At 39.9% G+C, this 27,485-nt stretch overlaps 1 protein-coding gene across 6 annotated transcripts in view; it reads right to left on the reverse strand.

The window, feature by feature from the left end:
• Window positions 1–27,485, reverse strand: part of RAPGEF4 (Rap guanine nucleotide exchange factor 4) — a 278,945-nt gene that overhangs the window by 196,923 nt on the left and 54,537 nt on the right. For 4 of the 6 annotated variants that reach the window (XM_033112741.1, XM_033112745.1, XM_033112742.1 and 1 more), the window contains one exon: window positions 13,058–13,204. In XM_033112741.1, coding sequence (XP_032968632.1) covers window positions 13,058–13,204 — 147 coding nt within the window. Of the gene's footprint in view, window positions 1–5,441; window positions 5,835–13,057; window positions 13,205–27,485 lie in introns of those variants that run through there. The other 2 variants (XM_033112743.1, XM_033112744.1) reach the window with 2 other exon arrangements.

Consider the following 27,485-nt stretch of genomic DNA (forward strand, 5'->3'; position numbering starts at 1 on the left):
TTTCTCAGATTTAAAACATCAGATAATGCTAATAGGAGATTCAAGTTGCTGGAATTTAATGAACCAGTAAAGCAAAAGGAGAAAGTAAACGAAACTGATAGGTCTGTTGGGGTCAATTTGTGTGAAGATTGTGATTCTTTCATGAATTAAAAAATTTTTTCTTCTTTTTCAAAAGATTGAGAAGAAAAGTCAATGCAAGTTCTGGAAGTCTTGTCTAGTAACCAATCAAAGAGAATAAGTGCATAACATATTCTACAGAAGAAGCCAATAACAGTGGATTGAGGGGAGCTGGTTTTAGGGGGCAGGACTGGGAGAAAAGCATACTTTTTATTATCTGTACACCCTGTTGCATTTAAAAAAAATTTTTTACCAAATGCGTGCATTACCTAGTCTCAATAAATTAAATTTCTTTAAAGTAAAAGACAAAGACAATTCTTTCTCCTCATGATGAGCCATTCTGTAGCTAATTTTCAAAAGCAACATTGTCTAAAGTTGGCCAGTTAGTTTTATGGGCATAATTAAATGTGGACTTTTGGAGGGATATGGAACTGAGAATACAAAACAACCACACTCCCATGAAAACACGTTATTAAAATCCAATCATTTTTGGAACTGGGTACAAAATACTAAAATGTGTCCTATTTAGAGGAGCAATGGATGCATAAATTAGAAATACCTATTTTAAAACAAGCTTTGGTAGAATCTCTTACTGCAAAGCATTTGTTTTAAGCCTGGGACTTGGATATTTTCCCTAATGCTTTCTTTTTTATTACGAAAAGGGTGCTGAATACTAACGTCAAAGCCTTAAAGCCACAACGAAAATTATTTTTCTGTCTCCATTCTGAGAATCACAAATTCTGTAAAGATGTGTTAAACTCAGAGTAAATGTTCAGTATTCTCCCACATGAAGGGCAAAACAGGCTGTAGAATGTGGGCTGTATATTTTATTTTTGATGCTATAGAAAATGGTCCCCAGTATTTTAGGGGTAACAGACTCCTTTCAGGTGAGGAGGAAAGCTATGGACCCTCTTTTCAGAAAAATGCACACACATATAAAAATATCAGAGGTTTGCAGGTTTCTTGGTAGCTGATCCATGAACTCTCCAGGCTCAGAAAATCCAGATTAGAAGCTGTCGTGGACCAGTCCTCTTTTCTGGCACTCTACACACAGACCTGCCAGCCTGTGCCCTGAGAATATATATAACTAAGAATAACTTACTTCGTTATTCTATTATTACAGGGCACATTATCACTTATGTTATTTTTTGAATCCACTATGAATGAAAGTAAGATAATGTCTTAACAAACTTTAAAAAAATTTAAACCACAAAATAGCCAGATTTATGGTGAAGTTAATGCATTTAGAATTTATGTACATTAAATACCATAAAAAATGGAAAGTAAACAGACCAACATAAAAATATTTACAGAAATTATAAGAAAGGGTTAATGTCTTGATCAAATAAAGCATTCACACAAATTGATAAATAAATACCAATGTATGTATATGAGTAATATAATCTGAAAGAGGAAATATAATCAGTAAAGAAATATGTAACAAAATCTCAATTGTCCCAGCAGTAGACAAAAAAACACAATAAAAATAACAGTGCCTATTATAATGAAAAACAACCACATAACGATTATGCTGGCCAAGGCTGGATATAACGCTAATATACTCTTGACGGCTGAATGAAAGCCATTGAATATAAATGTGATCATATTTATCAAGAGTCATAAAATTTTTTATACTCTTCACACTAGTAATTCTTTTACTGGGAATTTAACCTACAGAAGTCATTCCCAAAGTATAGTACAGGGGCAGCTGGGGGCTCTCCACATTCCCAGAGGGTCCATGAGTTCAAAACTCTTATTATAACACTCATATATTACTCTCCATTTTCACTCTTATTCTCTCACAAGGGTACAATGGAATTTTCCAGGAGCTACCATTGCTCTGACAGCTAAGAAAATGTGTGCTTGTAGGATGGCAGAATTGGGGGGTGGTTTTGCACCTTATTCTCACACTTTCAATAACGAGACCACATAGGTAACCTCTGAACACAAAGCCTCAAATAAACCCCACTCCGTCTCTAAAGTACTAATTGCCATTATCACTTAACTCTGGCAGAGACCCCAATTTGGGGATAGAATGTCTACATGAGAGAAGGAAGAATCACACTGGGAAATTTAATACAGACTAGTAAGGAATAGACATATTATTCGACCAGATGCCGACTAGGTATATGCAGAAGCAGCCAATGCAAAGGGGCACAGAGGATGACCAAAGCCCACTGCTGGAAGACATGTTCTCAGGCCTGGCTGCCCAGTAGACCCATCTGGGATGCTTTAACAAGCTACTGATGAGACATAGCCAAAAAAAGGTATTGCTCAGAGCAGTGTCAAAGAGTTTACTGCCTCTTTTCTTCTAGGAGTTTTATGGCTTCAGGGCTTACATTTAAGTCTAATCCATTTTGAGTTTATTTTTGTATATGGTATAAGAAAGTGGTCTAGTTTCATTTTTTTGCATGTATTTGTCCAGTTTTCCCAACACCATTGATTGAAGAGACAGTCGTTACCCCATTGTATACTCTTGCCTCTTTTGTCATAGATTAATTGACCATATAGATGTGGGTTTATTTCTGGGCTCTCTATTCTATTCCACTGATCTGTGTGTCTGTGTTTTATGCCAGTACCATGCTGTTTTGATTACTATAGCCTTGTAGTATAGTTTGATATCAGGTAGCGTGGCACCTCCAACTTTGTTCTTCTTTCTCAGTATTGCTTTGGTTATTCAGGGTCTTTTGTGGTTCCATATAAATTTAGGGGTGATCATGTTGTAAGGTATATAAATGCGTAATCACTATGTTGTACACTTGAAACTGATAATATATGTCAACTATAATTGGAAAATAAATTTAAAAGGAAAGAAGCAGCAGCTACTGATGCCCAGGCCTCTGGTTTCATTGGTCTAGGGAAGGCCCACACATGAGAATTTTTAAAATAGCTCCCCAGGTAATTCTAATATGGAACTAGTTTTAAGAACTACAACTATAAATGATGAAAGATACCAAAAAGTTCTGGTCTTTCAAATAATGTATTTTGATACAATATGCACTGTTGCCCTACACTTTATCCTTTCCATTCACATAATTTGTGGCTCTGCCTTCTTGAATCTGCAAAGCAAGGGTGGGGGCACTGAATTTTTCAACTTATAAGGCATCTAAGTAATTGATCCACATTAACTTGGATCACTGCTGTCAAACAAGCAGGACTTAAATAAAAGCATCGTTATTTTACTAGTAGATGGCCCAGGAAGCTGAAGACCTTTCCAAACAGTCATCCAGCAAAGTTGGGTTAAACCAGGAATAGATCGGAATTTCAGGCCAGACCACTGACCACATCAATAGCCTTTAGAAAGTTTGCCTCCCATTTATTGGTTTGGGCTAGACAGCGCAAAACGTTGAGGTCAGTGAGATAACGCCGGCAAGACTGCAAGAATGTGGAGCTGCCGACTTTGTGACAGGATTTCCTGCTGCCTCTTAGTCGGTGTCAGACGCCCTGCCCCAGTGGCTGTACCCTAACCTCTCCGTGGCAGCCTGGAGACCTCGCAGGGGTGGAATTTGGCCCAATAAGAGCAGGAAAGTCCCATGACCACAGAGCTTCCTACACATAAAGAGCTTAACAATATCCCCAGTCCACACCACGAGTTCCTCCTGAAAGTCTCAAGTTCTTAAAATTTTCCCAACTAGAACTGCCTTTGCCTGGGGGACCTATTAAACCTCAGAGCAGATTTCTCCAGATGATGACTGAACAACAAACAAAACACAAAGCCGGGCATCTGGAAATAAAACACATGACACCGTCAGAGGGCAGGCGGATGGACGCCTAACTGAACCCACCAGGGGCCCCCCCATGAGGAGAAGGCAGAATGCAGAGTGAGAAAGCCATGCCTCTTCTGTGTGGTCAGTCCCTTGGGATGAGGCTGCCTCAAACGCTGTAATTTGGTTAACTGACCCCAATCCTTCAGGGAAGCTGAAAAACAGCCTTGTTAGCCACACAAGAACTGAGAACCAGATCTCCTTGTCTTTGGATGAAATGACACCCTGGTTATCTCCCTGCTTGCCCCCATATGTCCTTCAGCGCACTGATCTTTCTTACAGCGCTTTTTAGTTTGTCTTACTCATAGATCAGGGTGATTTGTATTTATGCTTGTCTGTCTTCTACACTAGATTTTAACACAGAAAAACAGACATGGTGCATTTTGCACCTCCACATGGTAGGAATCAAGTATATATTTTTTGAATATGACAGAAGCTTCTTAGAGATGAAATTTTCACAGTGGCATCAATTAACACTGAGCCAAGCAGTAAGCAACCCAGTAAGTTAGCTGAGAGAGTGAAGAGGGTCAAGATAAAAGCAGGGGAGAGGCTAGGGGTGAGGGGTCAACAGCATACTGGCAAATGCACAGCCACAGGAGGAATTTCAGAACCTGTCAACAGCAACTCCTAAAAGACCTGAGTATCCACTGCACACTGCCGAAATGAACAGCCAAAGGAGCACCAGCGCGGAATGAACGACTACTGCTTACAGCATCCTGCCAACGTCAGCATCTGGGCATTGCTGGCACCTGCCAGCCAAGCCTTGATCTGTTCAGACCCCCGATCGTCTTCTGAGAAATAGTGAGATCATAGCTCGCAGAGCTGGTAGGACTTCAAGTCATCAATAATGTAATAGAATTCCCACAAACACTAAGGACTTCATATAGTCTGAAAGCTTCAGGCAAGATACCTACCCTGTTTCCCCAAAAATAAGACCTAGCCGGACAATCAGCCCTAATGCATCTTTTGGAGCAAAAATTAATATAAGACCCAGTCTTTAGATTATATCATACCATATCATATCATATTAGAACTGGTCTTATATTATAGTAAAGTAAGACCGGGTCTTCTATTAATTTTTGCTCCAAAAGACGCATTAGAGCTGATTGTCCGGCTGGGTCTCATTTTGGGGAAACAAGGTACTGGGTGCCCAGAGGGTGAAATACCACCACTCTCAATCCATTTCCTTGCCCAAAATTCATTTTTAATATACTCTATTCAAGTATGTCACCAGATACATATATTTAATGTTAATGTGATGAATGTAACTCTGCCTAGTAATGAACAACTATCTTTGTTTATTTTCTAGAAACATATTTAAGATCATCAGGCTAAATAAACATATCCTTCACAATCAGACAAAGATGAGCTGCCACTCAGCCCCCTCACCACACACACCACAAATAAAGATGAAATCAAATAATGTCAGTGCCATGGTACATATTTAGATCTGGTACAACATAATTAGGAAAGCCAGAGATGCTTTACAGTATAATTCTTCAGATCAAAATGCAAGCATAATATTTTCCCACTAAAGAATTAAAAAAGATCCGTTCTGACCTTGTAGGGCATACGTCCTTCTTTTTCTGTCTCTCAGAGTTCTCAGACATCCAGTGAATATCTGTCCTTTATTTGGACAGCAAAACACACCTTCATCGCCGATAATTCCCTGTCCATATCTATTAAGAGGATCTCAGACCACAGAGAGGAAACTGGGCTGGTGGCTGTCCAGGAAAGCTCAGGCAGTCAAAGGCAATAGGAAAAGACTTCCTATACGTATTTATATACATATATATTTTTTCAACTTTAGTTCTCTCTTAATCACTTCACTCCCTTCCTTTCAGGATTTGAATCACTTTGTCACTCCACGGAAAAGCTTGAGGACAGAGGAGTAAGACCTGGCGCAGACATAAGGTCCAACTCATCGAAGCAGGCTTCCGCTTGGTTTAAAAGAATCAGAACTGTGAGGAGAGAGGCAAAAGCAGCAGCCAACAGGATGTGTGTGGCTGGAGTTCCTGGCATGAAGTCTTGGCTTTCATGTTTATTTTTGGATATATTTTTCTTAGCCTTTTGATGCAAATTTCTGGTCTGGGAAGTAACACTACAGTACAAGTTCCAAAGTTGCCAAAAGTAAGCACAGGCTTCTGACTTGGGAGAGAGCAGGCCACTCATCTTTTAGGCTCTCGGAAAGTCTCCTGTGCTTTCACAGGCACGCAAGTGGATGGCCCTGCCTGTCTGAGGATGGGTCCCGCTGTCCTACCACAGGTCCCAAGACCACTAAACATACACCTGCAGTGCTGGTCCACCCGGAAAGCCTACCAGTGATGTAAAAGTGAAACAACCTGACATTGTTTACATGCCAAATAAAGCAATAAAAGCCAACCCAAAGGATCTCTGAGTATTTTATGTTCTGAGATACTATGCTTTAAGTATTTGGCTTTAATTTTTCTGACAGCCCATCTCAGAACAGACAGGAACATCAAGTCTATTCAAACAGGAGCAGATGCCTGTGAAAAGTACATTATTCTAATACGGTCTTTAAAGCATACCAGAAAACACTAAGCTGCCGTCATTTCAATAATTCCTATTCTTATAGTGGCTGGAAAGATTATTAATGGAAAGGGGCTTTTTCTCCCTAAATAGTCCAAAAGAGGCAGTAAACAGAAATAACTAAAATGCTTTTCAGTCCCACAACTGCCCACATATCTGGCAGAACTGAGACAATAAAGCACTCTGAAATTTAGGGAATAGAGATAAATGTAAAAATATTTTTTCAAGGATATTCATTAATCTTAGAAATATCCCTACTTACAAATTGCTTTCTTTTCCTAAGACAGAAACATGCATTTATTTCTTATTTTTACCATTCAGCTTTATATCCCATAAAGCATGAAATAGATTTGCAGTCAGTTGACAATATTTACTGAGGCCATAGACACACTTGGAGAATAAACTTACTTTATCAGTCATTAAATCCATTACAGAGAACAGATTGGTGGTTGACAGAGACAGAGGGTGGGGGTGGACAACATGGGTGAAGGGCGTCAAAGGAAAAAACTTCCAGTTATAAAATAAATTAGTCCTGAGATGTAATGTACAGCATGGTGATCACAGTTAATACTGTATTTCATGTTGAAAGTTGCTAAGAAAGTAAATCTTAAAAGTACTCATCACAAGAAAAAAAATTTGTAAAGATCTGTAGTGATGGATGTTAACTGGACTCATTGTGGTGACCATTTTACAATATATACAAATATCAAATCATTATATTGTCCACCTGAAACTAATATAAGGTCATATGTAATTATTTATAGATAATAATAATTAAAAATCATTACATCTGAGCAATGGTTCTCTGAGACAATGCACTGGTTAAAATAAAATCACAAGAGTGTGCAAGAAGTATCTCGTAAGAATTACAGCTAAGAAATAACTTTTATTGTAATACGGGTCAAACTACAAATTCAAAATATTGCTTTTAAATGAAATTTTACCATTTGCGACAACATGGATGGACCTAGAGGGTATTATGCTAAGTGAAATAAGTCAGACAGAAAAGACAAATACTATATGATCTCACTTATATGTGGAAACTGAAAAACGAAATAAACAAACAAAGCAGAAACAGACTCATAGATACAGAGAACAAACTGATGGTTGCCAGATAGGAGGGGGTTTGGGAGCTGGGTGAAAAAAGAGAAGGGATTAAGAAGTACAAATTGCTAGTTACCAAATAGTCATGGGGATGTAAAGTACAGCCTAGGGAATATAGTCAATGATACTGTAATAACTATGTATGGTGCCAGGTGGGTACTAGACTTATCGGGAGGGTCACTTCTTAAATTGTATAAATGTCTAATCACTATGCCTGAAAGCAATATAAAATAATACTGAATATCAACTATCATTGAACAGTAACAATAATTTAAGAAAAAGCAGTTAAAAATAAATAAACCTGCAAACCTCAAAAAAATAAATAAAATGTTGCTTTTATTTTTAAAGACTACAGCTTTATTGCTATCTTTAAATTCTCAAACAATGTATTCATAAATTTGTGTTATTACTTTCAACATGCTCAAACATGACTCACGATAAAGGGAAGTTTTGTCCGGAATGATGTTCATGCAATTGAAACACAGGTAGGCAGCTGGTAGACCACTGGTTCAAAGACCTCTCGGTAGCATCTTTTAAGGATTTGTTTGAGAGTGCCTCTCTAATCTACTTCTCTGAACACACTGGACTCATCTCCTCATTCAATGTCGTGTATTTGGAATATTTTACATAAAGATATCAAAGCATCTTCATACAGACATAACATTATATAGAAAGTCAGGAAGAAAACCAAAAACACTTGTTTGTCGTTCCAACCACTGGAAACCTTCTTATATTATATGTGCTGAGAAGAAATTCATGGGATTGGACAGTAAATCAGCCCTTTATTTATTCCAAGAGCCACTAACAATCATAAATACCCATAATCTTGGATCAAATATTAATAACTGGCTTAAAACTCCCAAGCCTACACTTAATTATTTTGCCATTTAACTTCCTTACTGAGGGTGTACAATGCCACTAGTGTCAAAGAGTCTAATTATAATTGTCTCAAGAACTAAAAATGGTATTCCAGAACTTTTAAATTAATTTTCTTCTGAATGAAATCCAGAAACATAATGATCTCTCTCTCTCTCTCTCTCTCTCTCTCTCTCTCTCTCTCTCTCTCTCTCTCTCTCTCTCTCTCTCTCGATGCTACTGAAAATGAGATGTTTCATACCCTGAATAACATATTTTATTAAGTGGTAATATCAAAGAAGTGTGAAAAGAGGGAAGCGTTATTGATCAACTCTGAGTAAATTTACTGTAATTTGCGTAAACTAGGAAAATATGACCTAACCTTAAGAGGGAGCAGCAACTCAGCGTCCTCAAACCTGACTGTAAATTGGCAACTGAAACATGGAAAGGGAGGAGGAAAGAAAGTAGTTTTCATTAGGAAAGGTATAGGATACAAAGAAAAGCATTAAGCTGCTACCTCAATTGTATTTTGGGGAGTATTTATTTTATTTGATGTATTTCTAGAGACTATTGAATAATTCTTCTGGTCACATTTATGACAATAATTTTTTTTTAATACTCTATCTAGGTGCTACCAATTTGACTTATAATAGATAACACAAACCAAGATGTATCTGGGATGAAACTGAATAGCATTCAAAATCTCTGGGGAGCCAGATGGCTCAGTTGGTTAGAGCACGAGCTCTTAACAACAGGGTTGCCGGTTCCATTCCCACATGGGCCAGTGAGCTGCGCCCTCCACAACTAGATTGAAAACAACAGCTTGAGCTTGGAGCCGAGCCACTGGTGGGCAGCCAGTTTGCCCAGTGGTTAGAGCGTAGTGCTCATAACACCAAGGTTGCCGGTGCAAGTCATACATGGGCCAGTGAGCTGCACCCACCACAACTAGATTGAAAACACTGACTTGACATGGAGCTGATGGGTCCTGGAAAAACACACTGTTCCCCAATATTCCCCAATAAAAATTTAAAAATTTTTTTAAAAAAATCTCACATGTAGTTCTCTGAATGTGTTATCTACCTGCAGAGAGCCAGGAAATTTACCTTAGATCAGGAAAGGAAGCAGGATTCCCTAGTTTTGTGTCGCCACTAAAGTCCAAGTGTAAGATTTAAAATAGACTATTTGCTTAGCCTATTAAAGAGCTATTTTTAGACTGTGCTACCAGTTAGTGATTACTGATAATTTTCAGAGTTTAGAAGAAGTAACTCAGAATCCTGGCCCTTATATTTACCCTTCAGCCCCCTGAAGTGACATCAAGAGCCTAGATAAGGAGACAAAGCCAAATATAAGGGTGCTTGCCATACAGTGCATCCACCATGGCATTCCTGAAAAGGAAATAGTCAAATGAGGTGAATATAGACCCAGGCACATTCAAACCCATGACTCACGTTATCTAATTTTCACTCTTCGGATCCTCTGGCCTAACACTGAGCTCCCCTTCCCTTGCTGACGGGAGAGGCATCATCCAGCTTACCGTTCTGCTGCCTTCTTTCTGCCATCGCTTGGTTCAGTGAGGCTTCTACCTGAATCCTGAAGTTATGTAATCCCTCCCTTCATAATCTTTCCCTTTCGATATTTGGCTGACAGATCTAATTAAGATTTCAACTGACAGTATGAGCTTGGGTTTTAATGTTGCTAACAGATATTATTTACCAGTGGAATGAATGGCTGAATTATCAACTCTATTATCTGACACAATCGACGTATAGGGGTCCTAGTTATCAGATATTTTGTTAGCAGATTAGTACTACACATGCCATCAATGGATCGCCCATATTCAAAGAAGAGAAATGAGATTTATTTGATGAAAATAACATATTGTACTCTGAAATAATGTTACTGACTTGCTAGTTGATTTTCTGTCTCCTCAAAGTAGAACAGATACTCCCACCCTGAGAACAGGAACTCTGGCAATCTTTTCTATTCTAAAGGTACTTTAGATTTTACAATTTCTTAGGATTATTATGTACTATATATGCACAAGTGTGCCCATTAATAAAGTTTTGATTAACATAGATTACTAGATAATGGAGTTCCTGGCATTTTCATTTTAGCCAGTTAAAACATTGACTGACCACCTAATTTGAACTCTGCACTTAGTTGCATGAACAGGCAAATACAATGAAGTATCTGACTGATCTCTTACTCACGATGAGACTCCCGTCCCCCACGAGTAAAAGAAGAGGTCAGACTAAAACCTCTACCCATCCTTTTCAGCTCACTTAAGTCACGGGCAGGGGAGATCGGAAATCATGCTCTGAAGTTACAGATGAGGGGTTGTAGCCACTGAGCTGCAAAATCATGTGACAAGGTTTGGGACACCAAGGACCACCCTCAATATCAATACCCCCACTTGATAATTTTCCTCTAAGGGAAATACCTGTGGAAAGTTAGCCCTAAAATGTACTCAGATACAATCTGACCAGGGGATCAAATTTAGCATCACTAATAATGAGGCAACCAGACATTACGAGCCTCCTGATGTACTAGACATCACCTTTGATGTTTCCGTACCAAAAATGTTTGGCTTGATTTAATCAAGTCTTTAGCCCTAACTTCCATTTATAGGAAACCTGGGGTTAGGGGTACATAAGAGATACCGGGAAAAACAACCAGACAAATCTTGAATTTGGGAGAAACTGACATGGCCTTTTCAACAAGTCAATGCCATGGAAAGAAAAAGAGAAGGGCAGGGAGAGGAGGAAAGGAGGGTAGAAAAGAGGGAGAGAGACAGAGAGACTGACAGATGTAACATTCAAATGTAATGCATGGTTCTTTGAGACTGATTTGAAACAACAACAACAACAACAACAACAACAACAAAAAACAGCTATAAAACATATTTAGGGAATTGGGGAAATTTAAACCATAGACTGGGTATTACATGATGTTAGGATATTATCGTTAGTTTTGTTAGATGAAATAATGGTATTATAGGTATGTAGCAGAATAGTCTAATTTTTCAGAGATATGTATCGAATGCTTAGAATGAAATATCATGATGTCCATCATTTACATTAAAGTGGTTTCAAAAAATAAATAAATAAATAAAACAAAACAAAAAACAAAGAAGTAAATATGCCTGTATATTAACAACTGCTGAACTAAGTACAGGGGCATGGGTATTCATTGTATTATTTTGATTTTCGGTATGATTGAAATTTTTTTATAATAATTTTTAAAATGATTCACAGGTAGCAACTTCTCAGGAACTTCCTTCATAGCACTGAGAACACCTAATTAAAATAAGTTTTTAATATGTCCACAAATCATCCTCTATCAGCAACTTGAATCAGTCATCACAGACAAAAGCAGTTATAATGACACACACCACAGGTAGGAATCTTTTTTTGTTCTTAAACTAGATTTCTAAATTTCCTTTTCAGAAAAGACTTTTTCCATTTACCTTTTAAAATGAAAGATCCAAAAAATGGCTTATTTGCCTCAAGCTTGGTTCCTTTTAATTGACAGAAACCTCTCCATACACACCTCATGCAAACCCACTTTAGCTTTGCCTTCCTAAAAGTAGCTTTTGTCTCTGAACTTTACAGAGCAGTTGGAGCTCTTTAATATTTTCTAAGAGAAACATTTCAAACAAGTAACCCCGCAATTTATTCACTACTGCCAAGAATAAAAGTAACAGGTTTCACCACCAGGGCCCTCCAAGGACTTTTAAGGCAAAGCATCACTCATTCACCGGCAGGTTTGCTCCCTTAATGCATCTGTCATTTGTTTGGCTCTGGAGGAAACTATTTGATTACACAAAATTCTTTTTAGATCAAGTTTAAAATCTTAGCCACACTGGGACAAGTGGCGAAGCCTGCCAGCTCGATGGGTTAACACTTGGACATACTGAGCCACGGACAAAGATAAGGAACAACCACAGGTTAAAATCAGAAGCTTGAAGAACTGAAAAGGAATGAACGTGAAAGATGCAAGGCTTAGCTGGGCCTTTCCAAGTGCTCCATTTACCATTACTGCACGTAAGATGATTTATTCACCGCACTTCTTGTAAATGAGTGAGTGCAGTACTCTAAGGGGCGCTGGTACGCAGCGGGAAATGCAAAAGCCACCAGGACCAGTTGCATCCATCCACTGCTGTGCACCTATGCATTTTGAATTTGGCAAGTAACCAGACATCTTTATGTCTCTCATTTCCCATACTTTATTATAGGGTACATCATTTTTAAAAGCATTTAAATGAAGCAAATGTTAACCCCACTCAGTCCACTTTACCAGGGAACATGGCAATGATGATTTTTCAAATGCAAAAGAAAATGTCAAAGTTTTTTGTTCCCCGGTTAAGAATACATATGTGCAATAGGAGGGAAGAAATACATAAAAACACTCTATGGTCATTCAAGAAATAATTATAAGGTATGTCAAACTACAGAAAACGGAGTAAGCACTAATTTTTTTTTTTAAGATGTCTTATGTCAAAATGGCTTTTTCACTCACTCATTTCAAAAACAAGTTTTGAAAATTAAATTTCATCCACTGGCTCAGAACAGAGCACATTAAGGCCTGACTATAATGCCATTATCCATGTGGCAGCTCCTTTTCTTTTCCGCAACCACATTAATTGACAAAGAAGCCTTGGGGCTCACCTCCCATAGAGCCTTGAAGTCCTTCTGCTCGATGCGAAGCAGTTCACTGCTCTCCCTGGTAACGATGGTCGCATGGCGGGGTGTGTTGTCCAGAATGGACTCTCCAAAGGCTGTTCCAATTCCCAGAGTGCAGATGGTCACTGCATCCTGAGAATCCCAAAAACCAGTCATTAGAAAATTAAGCATTTAACGGGTGAATGAGTTGTCTTTTCTTTGAATTGAAGTATAATTTGTACACAATAAAACACTCGATTTAATTGCACAGTTCGACAAGTTTTGACAAACACATACACCCCTGTCATCACTACTCAAATCAAGAGAGAACATTTCTACCACACCTGAAAGTTCTCTCTTGCCTCTTTCCATCAAGACCCTCCTTTCAGAGGTAATCGATTTATTTCTATCACCATAAAGGAGTTTTGCCAGTTTTCAACCGCATGTGGAGGGAATCTGACAATATGCCCTCTTTGGTGTCTGGCTTCTTTTGCTCAACATAATGTCTATAAGACTTATCCAAGTTGTTGCATGGATCAGTCGGGTTTTTCTTCCTTTTACTGATGATAGTCCATTGTGTGGATATGCCACAGTTTGCTTGTCCATTCTCCTATTGCTGAACATTTGGGTTGTTTCTAGTTTGGGGACGTTATGAATAAAGCTACTAGTAACAATCTCATGCAAGTCTTTTTGTGGACACAGTTATCTTTTTATAGGACTGCTATCAGCTTTAAGGAAAAAGGGGGAGAATCTTTTAAAAAAACGTACTGAGATTTTTAGTGAGGAGATGCAGTTATAATATTTCAATAGAAAACTGGAATAGGGATGCTGTTATTTCAGTCTGTCTTGAAAAGATGAGGAAACTGAAGGTCACAGTGGTTGATTCACACAGCCCTAGTTCACATAGATAATAAGTAATGCAATCAGATTCCAAGCACAGCTCTCTGACTTTAGAGTCTGAGCTTTTTGCACCGTGCTGCCTCCTGCAGCCACAGCAGAGTAAAAACAGCATCTGATGAAGTGCAGGACGGCTAGTTTATAAAATGTCATGAATCAATGATTTAAAAGTTTCTTAAGGTGTACTAAAAAAGTAATTTCCTCTCTGCACGCAACATTGGTGATAATATTTGGATTTAATCCTAACTAGTTTCAAATAATGCAAATAGCCACTCAAAATCACCTGGACATTAATTTTGCAAGGCATTATCAACTAAAGGAGATACACAAGGGCAATCCTGACTTAGAAAGCACAGTTTTCCTTTCATGCATCTAATACACAATAATAGGCAAATGTTATTAAGATCAAGTTAGTGACTCTGTAATCACATTACTAAGACAAATGCCCATAAGAATCCAGTTCCTTGAACCATAACAAATTACTTCTGCACAGATATTACCATATAAAATTTCCTTCATGAAAATAAAATCAATAATATCTCAGAAAAGAATGAAAGATTAGGGGAGCATTTAAGAACAGTCTGCTATTAATAATAAATTTTCCAGAAAGTCAGTTGCAAACAGATTCAGCCAGAAACACATTCCAAGAACTGAAATATCAATACTCAGTCACAAGTACCTCTGAATAATTTTCAAATTCTAGTAAAAACACAAGATGGATTATGATAAATCAGACTTTCACAAATGCTCTAGCATATTAGGTTCCCTTGAGAATTCCACGAGCTTACTTCATTTGTATTTTTTATCATTGGAGCCCTTCAGAAGGATCCTTTTGCCTAATTTATACTTTCTAGTGTTAAATTTTATTTTAAAACTTGAGAGGGATGGGTCATAAATATTACTCCTGCCACTATCCACATAGTTTAAATAACTAAAGTTACATGCAAAATATAATGCAAAAGAACAATGAAGAGCTGTTATTCCTGAGCTAGTTGTAGATTTTTACGGCTTGAACAGTCTTCTGCTTTCTCATCTCCTACCCTTGATATATGTAGTTTGTCACCAAAGGTATGCCAAGAAAGACACATACAACATCACTAATCACCAGAGAAATGCAAATAAAAACCACAATGAGATATCACCTCGTCCCAGTTAGAATGGCTATCATCAACAAGACAAATAGTAACAAGTGTTGGAGAGGCTGTGGAGAAAAAGGAACCCTCATACACTGTTGGTGGGAATGCAGACTGGTGCAGCCGTATGGAAGGCAGTGTGGAGGTTCCTCAAAAAATTAAAAATAGAATTACTGTATGACCCAGCCATCCCTCTCCTGGGTATCTACCCAAAAAATCTGAAAACATCTACACATAAAGACACGTGTGCTCCAATGTTCATTGCAGCTTTGTTTACGGTGGCCAAGACATGGAAACAACCAAAATGTCCTTCGATAGATGAATGGATAAAGAAGTTGTGGTATATATACACAATGGAATAGTATTCGGCGGTAAGAAAAGATGATATAGGAACATTTGTGACAACATGGATGGATCTTGAGAGTATAATGCTAAGCGAAATAAGTCAGAAAGAAAAAGCAGAGAACCATATGATTTCACTGATATGTGGTATATAAACCAAAAAAAAAAAAAAAAAAAAAAACAAGACAAACAAATGAGAAACAAGAACTCATAGACACAGACCATAGTTTAGTGGTTACCAGAGGGTAAGGGGGTGGGGGGTGGGAGATGAGGGTAAGGGGGATCCAATATATGGTGATGGAAGGAGAACTGACTCCGGGTGGTGAACACACAATGGGATTTATAGATGATGTAATCAGAATTGTACTCCTGAAATCTATGTAATTTTACTAACAATTGTCACCCCAATAAATTTAAAAAAAAAAGAAAGACACATAGGTTGTGAAAGTCACATGAGCCCATCTCCTTGTTAGTGAGCAGCCCTTATGATATAGACAAAAGATTAAAACTACTCTTGGATTTCCCCTGGAGAGTTTCACGTTACCCGTGTCTTATCACATATAACAAAATGTAGTCATGCTTGTGTTGCTAACAGCACTGCTCAGTGTAGCTCCCGGTGTCAGGACCTCTGTAAGGAGAGGCATGGGGCCCTGGTCAAGCACCCAGCTCATTTCCAGGAACCCACACTCTCCTACCAGAACTGAGTGTAGGTCCGTCCTCCCTAGATTTCCTCCTTCGTAATTCATCCACTGAAATTTAAGGACAGGGAGTCACAAATACAAGATATGATCTTGAAATTAGGACTGTAAACCTCACCTGAAAGGAGTATTACTTACAAGGTCAAACATTATTTCAGCAGACTCAGTGTATTTAGGACAAATTTACTTAGAAATCTGAATGGATTTTGGAGGTGTGGATTGGGCACTGGGATACTTGGGCCCAGGGAAGTAGAAAGTCTTAGGAAGAACATTTTTAGTCCAAACACTAATCACTGTCTTTATAGCCCATGGGTACTAGGCCTTATTTGCATTTAAATTCCAGACAGGGCCATGCAAGGTGCTTAGAAAATAATTATCAAATAAGGAAATTTACATTCAAATGTTCTTTCATTTATCAGAGCCAATATATTTTGCCCAGTACGTACCTTGAAAGGTAACAGAAATCTACCCAGGTCCCTATTGGTCAGAAGTCAAAGCCTGAAATCTAGATATGCTTAATGCATGCCTTGCCTATGGCTGAAAAGTGTCCATTTCTGAGTGTAATATTACTATTTCTTTTAAGCTTACACATACTCTAGAGATCTGTTTGTGCCTCAATACTTATTTAATAGAGACTATGCAGTCTTTTATTCTGTGCTCATTTGCAGATTAATGTTCAGAAAGGCCACCTGAAAGAAAATATTTAGAGTGACACAGAGACTGAAGAAAGCAGTCAGTACCTACTCAGAGAATATAAAAGATTAACTACAGTGAAGGAATGCCCTGTTTGGGGATAACACGGCAACTTATTTTAAGGACTTCCAAATATGAAATGAAGATTTAACGACTTGAATGTGTTCAGTACAAGAAGGTGAGTTGAGCAGATGCCGCTGGAGTCCTGCCAGCTTCCCCCACCCCCTTACGAGCCCCTTTCCTCCCCGAAGTCATTTAGCAACTGTGACATGCACACCTGTGCTTCTTCACTGCTCCACCTGAGGGCAGGGTTGGGCATTCAATGCCTGTAAGGTATAACCTCCACCATAGAGGCGTGAGAGTAGGAGGATTAAGTACCCTGGCTTTCTTACCCTACACAGTTTCTCCTGGAGGAGTGTGCGCAGTTGCCCACAGTAGAAATTCTCTTACCAACACACATTTATTGGCTTTTCCTTCATTCCTTGTCTCACTTCCCCACTCCCTTACAACACGTCCTGGGGTCATCTCCAAAGAAAACCACTCGCAGCCAAATCCTTATCTCCAGGCTGGCTTCTGGGAAAATCCGAAACAAGAGAGGGGGTTACTCAACCATGGCTGTGAGTCCTAATTTCCACTGAGACCTCTGGGAGGTACTGAGCCAAACCAGCATTCCCAAAGGGACTTCTGTAACAGGGATGGAGACCAGCTCGTCGCTTACTGCTTTGCATCAGATACATCATAAGTGCCATATCCCTTGGGTGACACATAGGAAGACTTCACTGTGCTAATAAAGCATATTGGGTCACTGTGGCCAACTCTACTATATAACTACGGGTGATGGGCTCTCAAGAAAAGAATTACCTATGGCACGTCACTGATACGATGTTTTTCTTCCTCCGATCTAATCCAGCTCTCTCTCATCTCCGTCCTCCTTCTCCCACCCTCTAAAACACTTAATTCCCCCACTTCCCCTTAATAGTACATATCCTACTGTATGCACGCAGATCTCCACATGTGTGAGTGGCATACTATGTGGCATGCACTGGGCCAGGTGTCTTGACTATGTCTTGACTATGACACCTCATTTATTCCTCACAACAGTCAAATGATATAATGTATTTAAAGCCTTCACATAGTGCCTGACTCAAAAGAAATGCTTAATAAATTGTGGGTATTCTTACTGATGGTAGTATTAAAATAACATTGGAGATATATATCGCTATTTTATAGGTTGAGGGAAATGAGGCTCAAAGATACTCAGTAATTTGCCCAAAAGCATAGCCAGCAAGTAGTAGAGCTGAGACTAGAAACTTGTCAATCTAATTACCTCCCATATGCTTCTTAAATTGTCATGAAATTTAAGCACCTCTTGCCAAGGCTCAATAGGAAAATCAATTAAAGTATTAATTTAATCTATACAGGTTCTTTTTTCAATCAGCCAATCTATAGATGTACTGAATACCTAATAAGTCCAAATCACCGAGAAAATATGAAACACCTGGCATTGAAATAGTGGGGCCCACTTGACCGTCACCTAGAAGATCAAATCCATTCCAGGCTGGGACACCAACTTCTCAGTCATTCAAAGAAATTTAAGCAACCATAAGCCAGACACTAAGAATTGTATCAGTATTTCTGTTTTTCTTGCTCTGATCCTGCGCCCCAGTTCTAATCACAGAGCTCCTACCTCAGCTGGAGACACTAAGTTTCTGTCTGTCTGTGTTTCTGCTTTGATGAGCTGCGTGGTATCCCAGTTCTTCTCAACGTAGCCAATGGTCTTGCTCTGACAGCCCTCCCTGGGCCCCAGGTCCTCTCTGGCATCCTGCTGCTGCCAGACCTCTTGGTCAGCCCCCCTGTGTGCCCACTCCATCACTGGGGCTGCTTTCTGACTCCTTGCCCATTACGAAGCCACGCCCCATCACGTTACCACTTGCTAGACCGGCCTCTGCCCTTCGCCCTACAAACGCAGGGGCTGTGTGGCTCCCTTTCAGCTTCCTCTCCATGTCCTTCCCAGCACCGCCTGAAAATGCCTCTGGACGGCCCCCATTTTCCAGGTTTTCCTCTGCCCAGCGAGGCACCAACTTGAAGTCATGGACAAATTTTGCCACGGTATGTGTTTAGGTGGGATAGGCAGGGTCTGGTGATCTCCGTTCATAAAAGTTAGTATTGGATGAGTGAACAAAGATGTCAACAAAACTGCCCTGATGGAACGCAGGGAGCATCAGGCTGCAGGCACCCAGAGTTAGCATACTTCATACTTAGTGAGCAAAATGCCCCCGAGGCAGCATAGTGAGACGCATAGGCCTTCAGACCTGGATTCAAAACCCTTCTCTGCCAATTACTAACCCTGTGGCTTTGGCAGAACACTCTGGGGAGCCTTAGTATCCTCACTGGTGAAATGGTCACAGTCTCTCTTCTAAGATTATTAGCAAGGTTTGGTATAAATAAAATAATACATACACAGAGTTCTGTATGGTTCCTGACACACAGTAGGTACTCAATAAATGATGGAAAATATTATTCTGACTCAGTTATATTCACCTACATACATAGGTTATCTATGTTTCTAAAAATCAAATTATATTTTTCATTATTTAAATAACAGAGAATTTCTATATTCATTTCGTGTTAGTCTCCAATTAATGATGGCTTCCCAACTCCAAATTCCAAGCTTCTCTGTCCCCCAGTCTGGATGTCAAGTGGTTTGAATGATCTGCGAAACACTTCAGCTGTCTGGGGGAGCTTGTATTCAAAGGAACCCTTCTGAAACATCCTGCTGTAAATCAAAGAATCCTTTCTTTCTGCTACTAATCACCCCTTCATTTACCTGCTTTGTATTATGATATACTGGGTTTTCTTAAAGTAGGCATTCTTATATGAGGCATTTTATTTGTTTGTTTCATTATAATCATAGCTGTAGTACAGAAATGGGAATGGTGTTAAGAAAGCCAATGGTTATGTGTCTCTGATACCCAAGATAATAAACACGTACCTTGCAAATAATGTCTATAAGCATCCACTGAAATCCAACTTGCACAAGTTATAGTCTGATGAAATTTAAAATAACTAACACTCAATAAAGTAGACATAAGAATTCTCTCTGGTAAGTGCATCAGGATTTTTAAAAAACTGTCCTGTAACTTCAAGGGGTATCAGATCTTTTCATTATGCATTTTTAAAGATTCCACATATAAGTGAAAACACAGTATTTGTGTTTCTCTGTCTGACTTATTTCACTTAGTATAATGCCTTCAATGTCCATCCATGTTGGTCCAAATGGTAGGAGTTCCTTGTTTGTTACGGCTGAGTAGTATTCCACGGTATATATATCACATCTTCTTTATCCATTCATCCATTGATGGACACTTAGGTTGTTTCTATGTCTTGACTATTGTAAATAATACTGCTATGAACATGGGGGTGCAGATAACATTTTGATTTAGTTTTCATTGCCTTTGGATATATTCCCAGAAGTGAATTCACATGGCAGTTCTATTTTTAATTTTTTGAGGATCCTTCGTACTGTTTTCCATGGTGGTGGCACCAATTTACAATCCCACCAACAGTGCGCAAGGGTTCCCTTTTCTTCACATGCATGCCAGCATTTGTCATCTCATCTTTTTTGATGATGGGCATTCTATCAAGTGTGAGGTGGTATTTCGTTGTGGTTTTAATTTGCATTCCCCGAATGACTAGTGATGTTGAGCATCTTTTCATGTACCTTCTGACCTTTCATAGATCTTCTTTGGAGAAATGTCTATTCAGGTCATTTGCCCATTTTTTAATTGGGTTATTTGGTTTTTTTATTACTGAGTTGTATGCGTTCTTTCTATATTTTGGATATTAACCCCTTATCAGATATACGGTTTGTAAATATTTTTTTCCCATTCCATAGGTTGTCTTTTCACTTAGTTGATGGTTTCTTTGCCAGGCAATTATGAATACCTACCTCACTTGCATATACATGTATCAAGAATAGTTAATTGTCTCACGGCATGTTTATTGTTTTGGATACACGTGAGGTTAACATCAAGGAACAAATTGGTCCTTCAAGTGTATAGACCCTAAAACATAAATTCTTACGAAGCAAATATTTACTGTAGGCAATACTGGCCATTAAGTTTGATAGTGCCTTTGTTCCATGAGCGTGAATTTAGTACTGGAATTAATTGAATGCTCCAAGTCCTTTTAAAAACTAAAAATTTAAGGTGGCTGGATGGCTCAGTTGGTTAGAGCGTGAGCTCTTAACAACAGGGTTGCCAGTTCGATTCTTGCAGGGGATGGTGGACTGCGCCCCCTGAAACTAAGATTGAAAACGGCGACTGGACTTGGAGCTGAGCGACCCTGGAGAAACACATTGTTCCCAATATTTCCCGATTAAAAAACAAACCAAAAAAACCTAAAAATTTCATGGAGCCTAATCTCTGAATTTGTCAAGACACTCAGCTGCATGTGCTGTCTAAAGGATTTATTGTTAAGCACAAAAGCAAAATAGTCCTAAGTCAAATGTGTTTTTTCCTAAAAAACACAGAGACAAGACTTTTTACTTTTAGAGCACTTCTCTGGAATCAGAGTGCTAGATGCAGCTTAACGAGATCAGGCAAGCTGGCTGCAGGCAGGTTCCACCAGAATGGGCTAGAGTTAGCATTCTGATCACTGAATCTGGGAGGCCAGCCCCATTTCAGGGGAGAGACAGTTTGTTCTATACTGTGGTTCAGTCTTCCATCCATCCAAAGAATTACACAACGAAACCAAATACAGTATGTGATACCTCATGCAAGATGCTAAATAAACTCCAGATCAGTTCCTAACAAACGACATGACCTGAGCACGGATAAGTATTAAGAGATTACAAACAATCGCTGTGGAATTGGCACCTTTCACGTTTTATGGGCTCAGTAAATGTGTTCAGAAAATGTGTTGTGATGATGGCGATGTTCTCTGTCTGAAAATAATGGGGTGAAATGAAAGTGAATGAAAGAATCAGACAGCCAAAGACAGAGGACGAGAAATCCACATACTGGAGAAACACGCTCATCCTTTACGTTTTATAAACAACATTTAATGCTTAAAAATATCTTTGAAATAGAGACAAAGAGAGGGTAAATAAAAGCACATTTTATTTTGGGGGAGTACCAATAAGAGGTCCTTTTCCAAAATTGGGCTAAAAATTACCAGAGAATTTCACAGAGACAGATAAGAGGATGGATAAAATGATGACCAAGGCCAACCGCTGCCTGGATTCTTTGATCCCATGAAATGGCTGAACAATATTGTTAAACTTCTTGCTACTTCCAACACGAAGTACATTTCCTGCTTTTTCTATGCTAGCACTGCCCTCTTGTGATAAAATGATAGCATTGCTGGCACTGCAACCAACAGCATTCCACTCTAGGCAACCAACTTTTCTTTCCGGAAATGGTGAGAAAAAAGCTTCAGAAACCCTGCTCTGTGCCAAGCTTTGTACTAAATGCTTTACATACATAAACTCATTTAAGGTAGGAACTATTATCTCCAACTAATAGGTAACCTAACTTGCCTAATGTCACATAGTAATTAAGTGGCAGAGAGGATTTCAAAAGAGGTCTGATTTTAACCAGTATGCATTGCATTAGGTATTTACTAACACTTTAAATAAGCATCTGTTGAAGATATTTATAAGGAGAGTGGTTTCCCCAAAAATAGGACCTAGCCAGACAATCAGCTCTAATGCGTCTCTTGGAGCAAAACTTAATATAAGACCCAGTCTTATTTTACTTTAATATAATGTAATATAGTACCGGTTCTTATATTAATTTTTGCTCCAAGAGACACATTAGAGCTAATTGTCCGGCTAGGTCTTATTTTCAGGGAAACACGGTAGAAGTTTTAATGAATTAACACACCAACCCATTCTCTATTTCGCAGCATGAACCTCTCTATTCACTAAGCAGCAATCAGAAATTCTCCTTTGCTATGACTAGAGAAATACTGTATTTTTTTGGTGCAAAGATTAATTTAAAATCTTATATATTTCTATGACTTAAATATTTACCATGCCAAAAAATGCCCCTCAGCTATAAAATCTGCAGAGAAAAGCAGGACCCTTTCTCTCTTTTTCTCTCTGAAACACACACACATAAACGCACAGAGTTGGGTATTACTAATACAGTGAGGATTATAAGTCTATTTATTTTTTTAAGTTTATTGTTTACTATTTGTTCCAAGCTTCACTTCTCACCCTAAATCCATTCAAATATTAATGAGAAGAGAGTACACCCATGGTATTATTCATTCCAGTGGAAATGTAAAATTTCTGACTTTTAGCCCATTAAGTTAAACAGGCACCCAACACAGACAGGTCCTTGAACACGAGACTTCAGCTGCGGGCATTGGAAGGTGTACGTGTCCTGGTTAGGCTTAGGTATGAGACTGACTGTGGGGACCGGCATCGTTGGGATCTGGAAGGATTAATCCTGGATAGGACCTGTGCTGCCAAGTGCCAATCTACGTGAGCATGTGAGTCAGGCTGCGGACACTGCCATGGTGAAGCCGTCTGTGAGCAGGTCCACTTGCTGGGCTTTCTAAGTCTCATGGAGTAAGACACAGAGGCAGGAGAAATGTCTGGGAAGCTGGAAGAGGTGCATCTGTCAATTAATTACGCAGGGACATGGGATAAGAACGTTTCTGAAGTCGGTTTTGTTTTATGGAGTAGTGGAATCAATGTAATTTCCAGGAAGATGTTTGTAAGGATAGCGGTCTTTAAAATTTCATCAACATCATAGGAACAGAATAGCCTATTTATAACTTCCCAGAATTCTTAGCACAAACATGGTTCAAGGCTGTAACAAAATAAATGAAAGCAACCCAGCACCAGCTTCTTGGGCAGGTTCTCTGAGAGGCAGGGCCCGTTATCCACCGCCTCATCCAGAGGCTTTGATTTCCCCACTCTAGTCCACGCTGAAAGCCTGGATTTGGGGAAGTAGGCCGAAGGGAAGGCAGGGAAGCGGAACAGAGTGTTGGCCTATGAAAGGGAGAGAAGCAGGTTCTAAATAGCACTCAGCAGGATTTTGTACGACTGTCTCATGTGTCCTGAGCCAGAGACAGACCCACAGGGTGAGGCAGTCAGCCTGCCAGGTCATGCCTCCCCAGCTGGCAGACTTGTGTTTCTAAACTGAGTGGGTGGGCTGACCCCAAGCAAAACTGGAGGTGAGCCATCTCTCTCCCCACAGCCCAACGGCTTTTTTTCTCTATCCTCCCTTCCCAGGAAAGGGCCTGCAGTTTACATTACCTCTCACTGGAGCGTTTATATTTAATACTTCTCCCAAATGTGGAGTCAACAGCGTCAGTGATCCAAGGGGGCAAAGGAGGGTCCACACACCAGTTGGGAGCAAGCGCCCTTTGTAGACCCTTTACAGGAGCGCCCTTTCTAGACCCCTTACAGGCACCTCAGGGAAATGGCTGCATATGCTGGCTACCGCTAAGGATGGCAGGGCACTGGATTGGGTAAGGAAATCATGGTGATTTCTAGCTCTACAGGTCACCACTATGCCATCTTGAGCAGACCACTCACTGGCCTGTGACTCGAGCAAGATACAACACAGTTAGGTCCACCTAATAGGGTGAGTCAAATGAAAGACTGCCAAGTGAAATGCTTTGTAAAGCATGAGAGGGTTACTCCCGCTATGCTCGTAGGATCTCATCAATGAGAAATAAGCATGACCCTCAACCTGGAGTCTAAAGAATTCAAAAGCCAATCCAATCATACAGAGGGCAAGAAGCTGTGTTTTCTTAGCCTAGTGACCAAAAAAAACTATAAGGGAATGAAGGGAAGGGAGAAAAAGTAGCATTGTATTGAAACAGGCAGGAAGGGCATATGGGTTTATGCACCAAATAAAATATCTATGCCCTATGTATTCTTGAAAGTCATATATAGTTATATTTTCCTATCACCATACAAAAGAAATAGGGTGATTTTTTTTTCAGAAAAAAATTCCATCAAATCAATAATACCTAATAAATGCATGATATAAAAATAGTATACCAGAACCTGTGAAGGGTTTTCTTCATCAGGCGTTTCAATTAGTGGCATCACCACCCACCCACCTCTTCATTTAAGTCAGAATCCTCCCTTTCTCTCAACCCCCCACACACCCCATCAACACCTAGTCTAACTATTTCACCTCCACCTTGTATATACTATACCTCAATCTCCCTCCCTGATCACCCACACTTATCTATCCCACGCTCTAACTTAGAAGCCTTTTGAAAGGACGGGGTCATGCTCATGTAACTGTGTACCTCCAGATCTAAAGGGGTGGTGGCAGAAAGAGGGCACATTTCAGGGGCAGCCCAGTAGCGTGTGAGAAGCGGGCCTTCCCCACCTGCATGCCTCAAGTGGAGCAAGCACCTGTGTGGTGAGTTTAGAGGTGAAGCGGTGTGGCACTCTGAGCTGGAAAGAGAAATGCAGCAGGGTGGTTGCAGGAGCTACAAGGGAAACACTGCTTCTCCCCGTACTCATTATTCCTCCTGGATGGCCACTGTACAAGCACAGTGGTCAAGAACTTGAGCCGTAGGATCACAAAGAACCGTCTCTGATACCTAATGGCTGTGTGACCTTGGGCAAGTTATATGGCATCTCACCTGTAAAATGAGACTAATAACAGCACTAAATGGGGGAGCGCAGTGTAGTGAGTACCAGTGAAATGAGTCAGTAAAGTGCTTTGCACATTAGCTGCCTCTAGGGGGCGCTACCTCTCCTTTTACGTATCTCACCATTCTGGCTCAGCTACCACTCCACTGAGGGCCTGCAACTGCTAAGTTTGGAAATTTATCACCACCATCTTCTCTGACTCTCAGATGAGAAAACAGGCACACAGGGCAGGGAAAGACTTGAGGAACAAAACTGGAGGGCTAGGCTAACAAGAAACTCTGCACTACCCACTTTTAAAGATTTAACTCTGTCTGTATTGTTACCTCTTTCCTCTTTCCCTAATTCTCTCTTAGTCTCTTTTAACTTTTCTTCTTTTTCTTTTACTGCCTTCTACGAACCTTTTCTCCTATGTGAGCAGCAGGAAGAACATGAATTTTGCAGTATGTCAGACCTGAATCCAAATGTTAGTTTTGCCACGTACGTTTGTGTGGCCCTAGGGAAAGTTGTACCTAATGTCACTGTGCGTTGTTTTCAAGCTCAATTGTAAAATAGGACATGAATGCCTAAAAATGAAGTCAGTTAATGTACATGGAACCCTTAGCACAGTGTGACTCAGTGAAGGCACTTAGCAATGCTGTTGCTGGTCTCTTGAGGTAGGAATTCCAAGTCTTTCCTTCCTTCTCCTCCCATGGCCCATCACCTAACCCCATTTTGCTCCCCACTGGAGCAGATGGTGGTTAATTTTATATGTCAACTTGGCTAGACTGTGGTGACCAGTTCCTTAGTCAAACATTAGTCTATATTTTGCTATAAAAGTATTTTTTTTGGATGTGATGACCATTTATAATCAGCAGGCTTTACGTAACGCAGATAACGCTGCATAACGTGGGTGGGCCTCATCCAATCAGTTGAAGGCCTGAAGAGCAAACAGATTTCCCTGGAGGTTTCCCAAAGAAGAAGTAATTCTGCTTCCAGATTGCAACACAGAAATTCTGCCTGACTTTCCAGTTTTGGGACTCAAGACTGAGGCATCAACTTTCACATCTGCCTGCCAGCTTGCCCTATCAATTTTGAATCTGCCAGCCCCCACAGTCACATAAACCAATTCCTTCAAGTAAATCTCTATCTATCCACCTATCTTTTCCTATTGGTTCTGTTTCTCTGGTGAACCCTGACTTATACAAGGCACTACTCTGACTGGCTAACCCCGATTTGCCCACATCACCAGTGAGCAGAGACCTAGAGCCCATTAAAAAGCCAGTGCAGTAGAAATGGCTTTTTTGCTATTGATTCCCTTTCAAGCAATTGGCCATGGAAGGTGGCTCAGCCATCTTGCTCGTTGTCCTCACCGTCTTTGTCCCATATGGCTGGAACCATGGCCTGTCCGTCACAGCACGCTGGACGGCTGGACCCTCTGTCCACCTCAGGCTACCACCTGAAGAGTTGGAGGATACAGAGGGCAATGTGCTTTCTCATCCTTATATCCTAGAGATTATACTCATGGTTACACATGGTGGGGTGAAGTACACAGAGGAGGCAGGAAGCCATCTTTGCTATAAAGCTAATAATTCCTAACAACTTAAGAGAAGACCAAGCCCAGCTTACAAAACTTCTCTGCGTTAGGTTTGAGGTCAAAACCACAGCTAAAATGTACAGTTAAAAGTTTCTTAAAATTTTTAAAAACCCATGGCTGGTAACAAAATGTTACTCAGCTATTCTGTGCTAGGACCCCATGGGGAGAAATAATTGGTCCAGGGCAATATGCCAAGAGCCCGAAGTCAAACACTATTTTAATACCATCCAAATCTCACACCAGCTTTAAACATCTGACGTGTCCGCACATCACTGCTGCTGTGATGTATCATTCCTTAGGTACGTCTGCTCTGCCTTTTTTTATTACTATTCTTTCCTCAGCTTTCTTCCCTGTGTTTTCCTTTCCTTCTCACCTTTCTCTTCCTTAATTCTCATCTTCCTTCCCTTCTTGTCTTTCCGCGTCTTTCTCTTTTCAGCTTCTCCCCTTCCTCCATCATTATTCATTC

This window comes from Rhinolophus ferrumequinum, chromosome 8 (genome assembly GCF_004115265.2).
Source record: "Rhinolophus ferrumequinum isolate MPI-CBG mRhiFer1 chromosome 8, mRhiFer1_v1.p, whole genome shotgun sequence".
NCBI lineage: Eukaryota > Metazoa > Chordata > Mammalia > Chiroptera > Rhinolophidae > Rhinolophus > Rhinolophus ferrumequinum.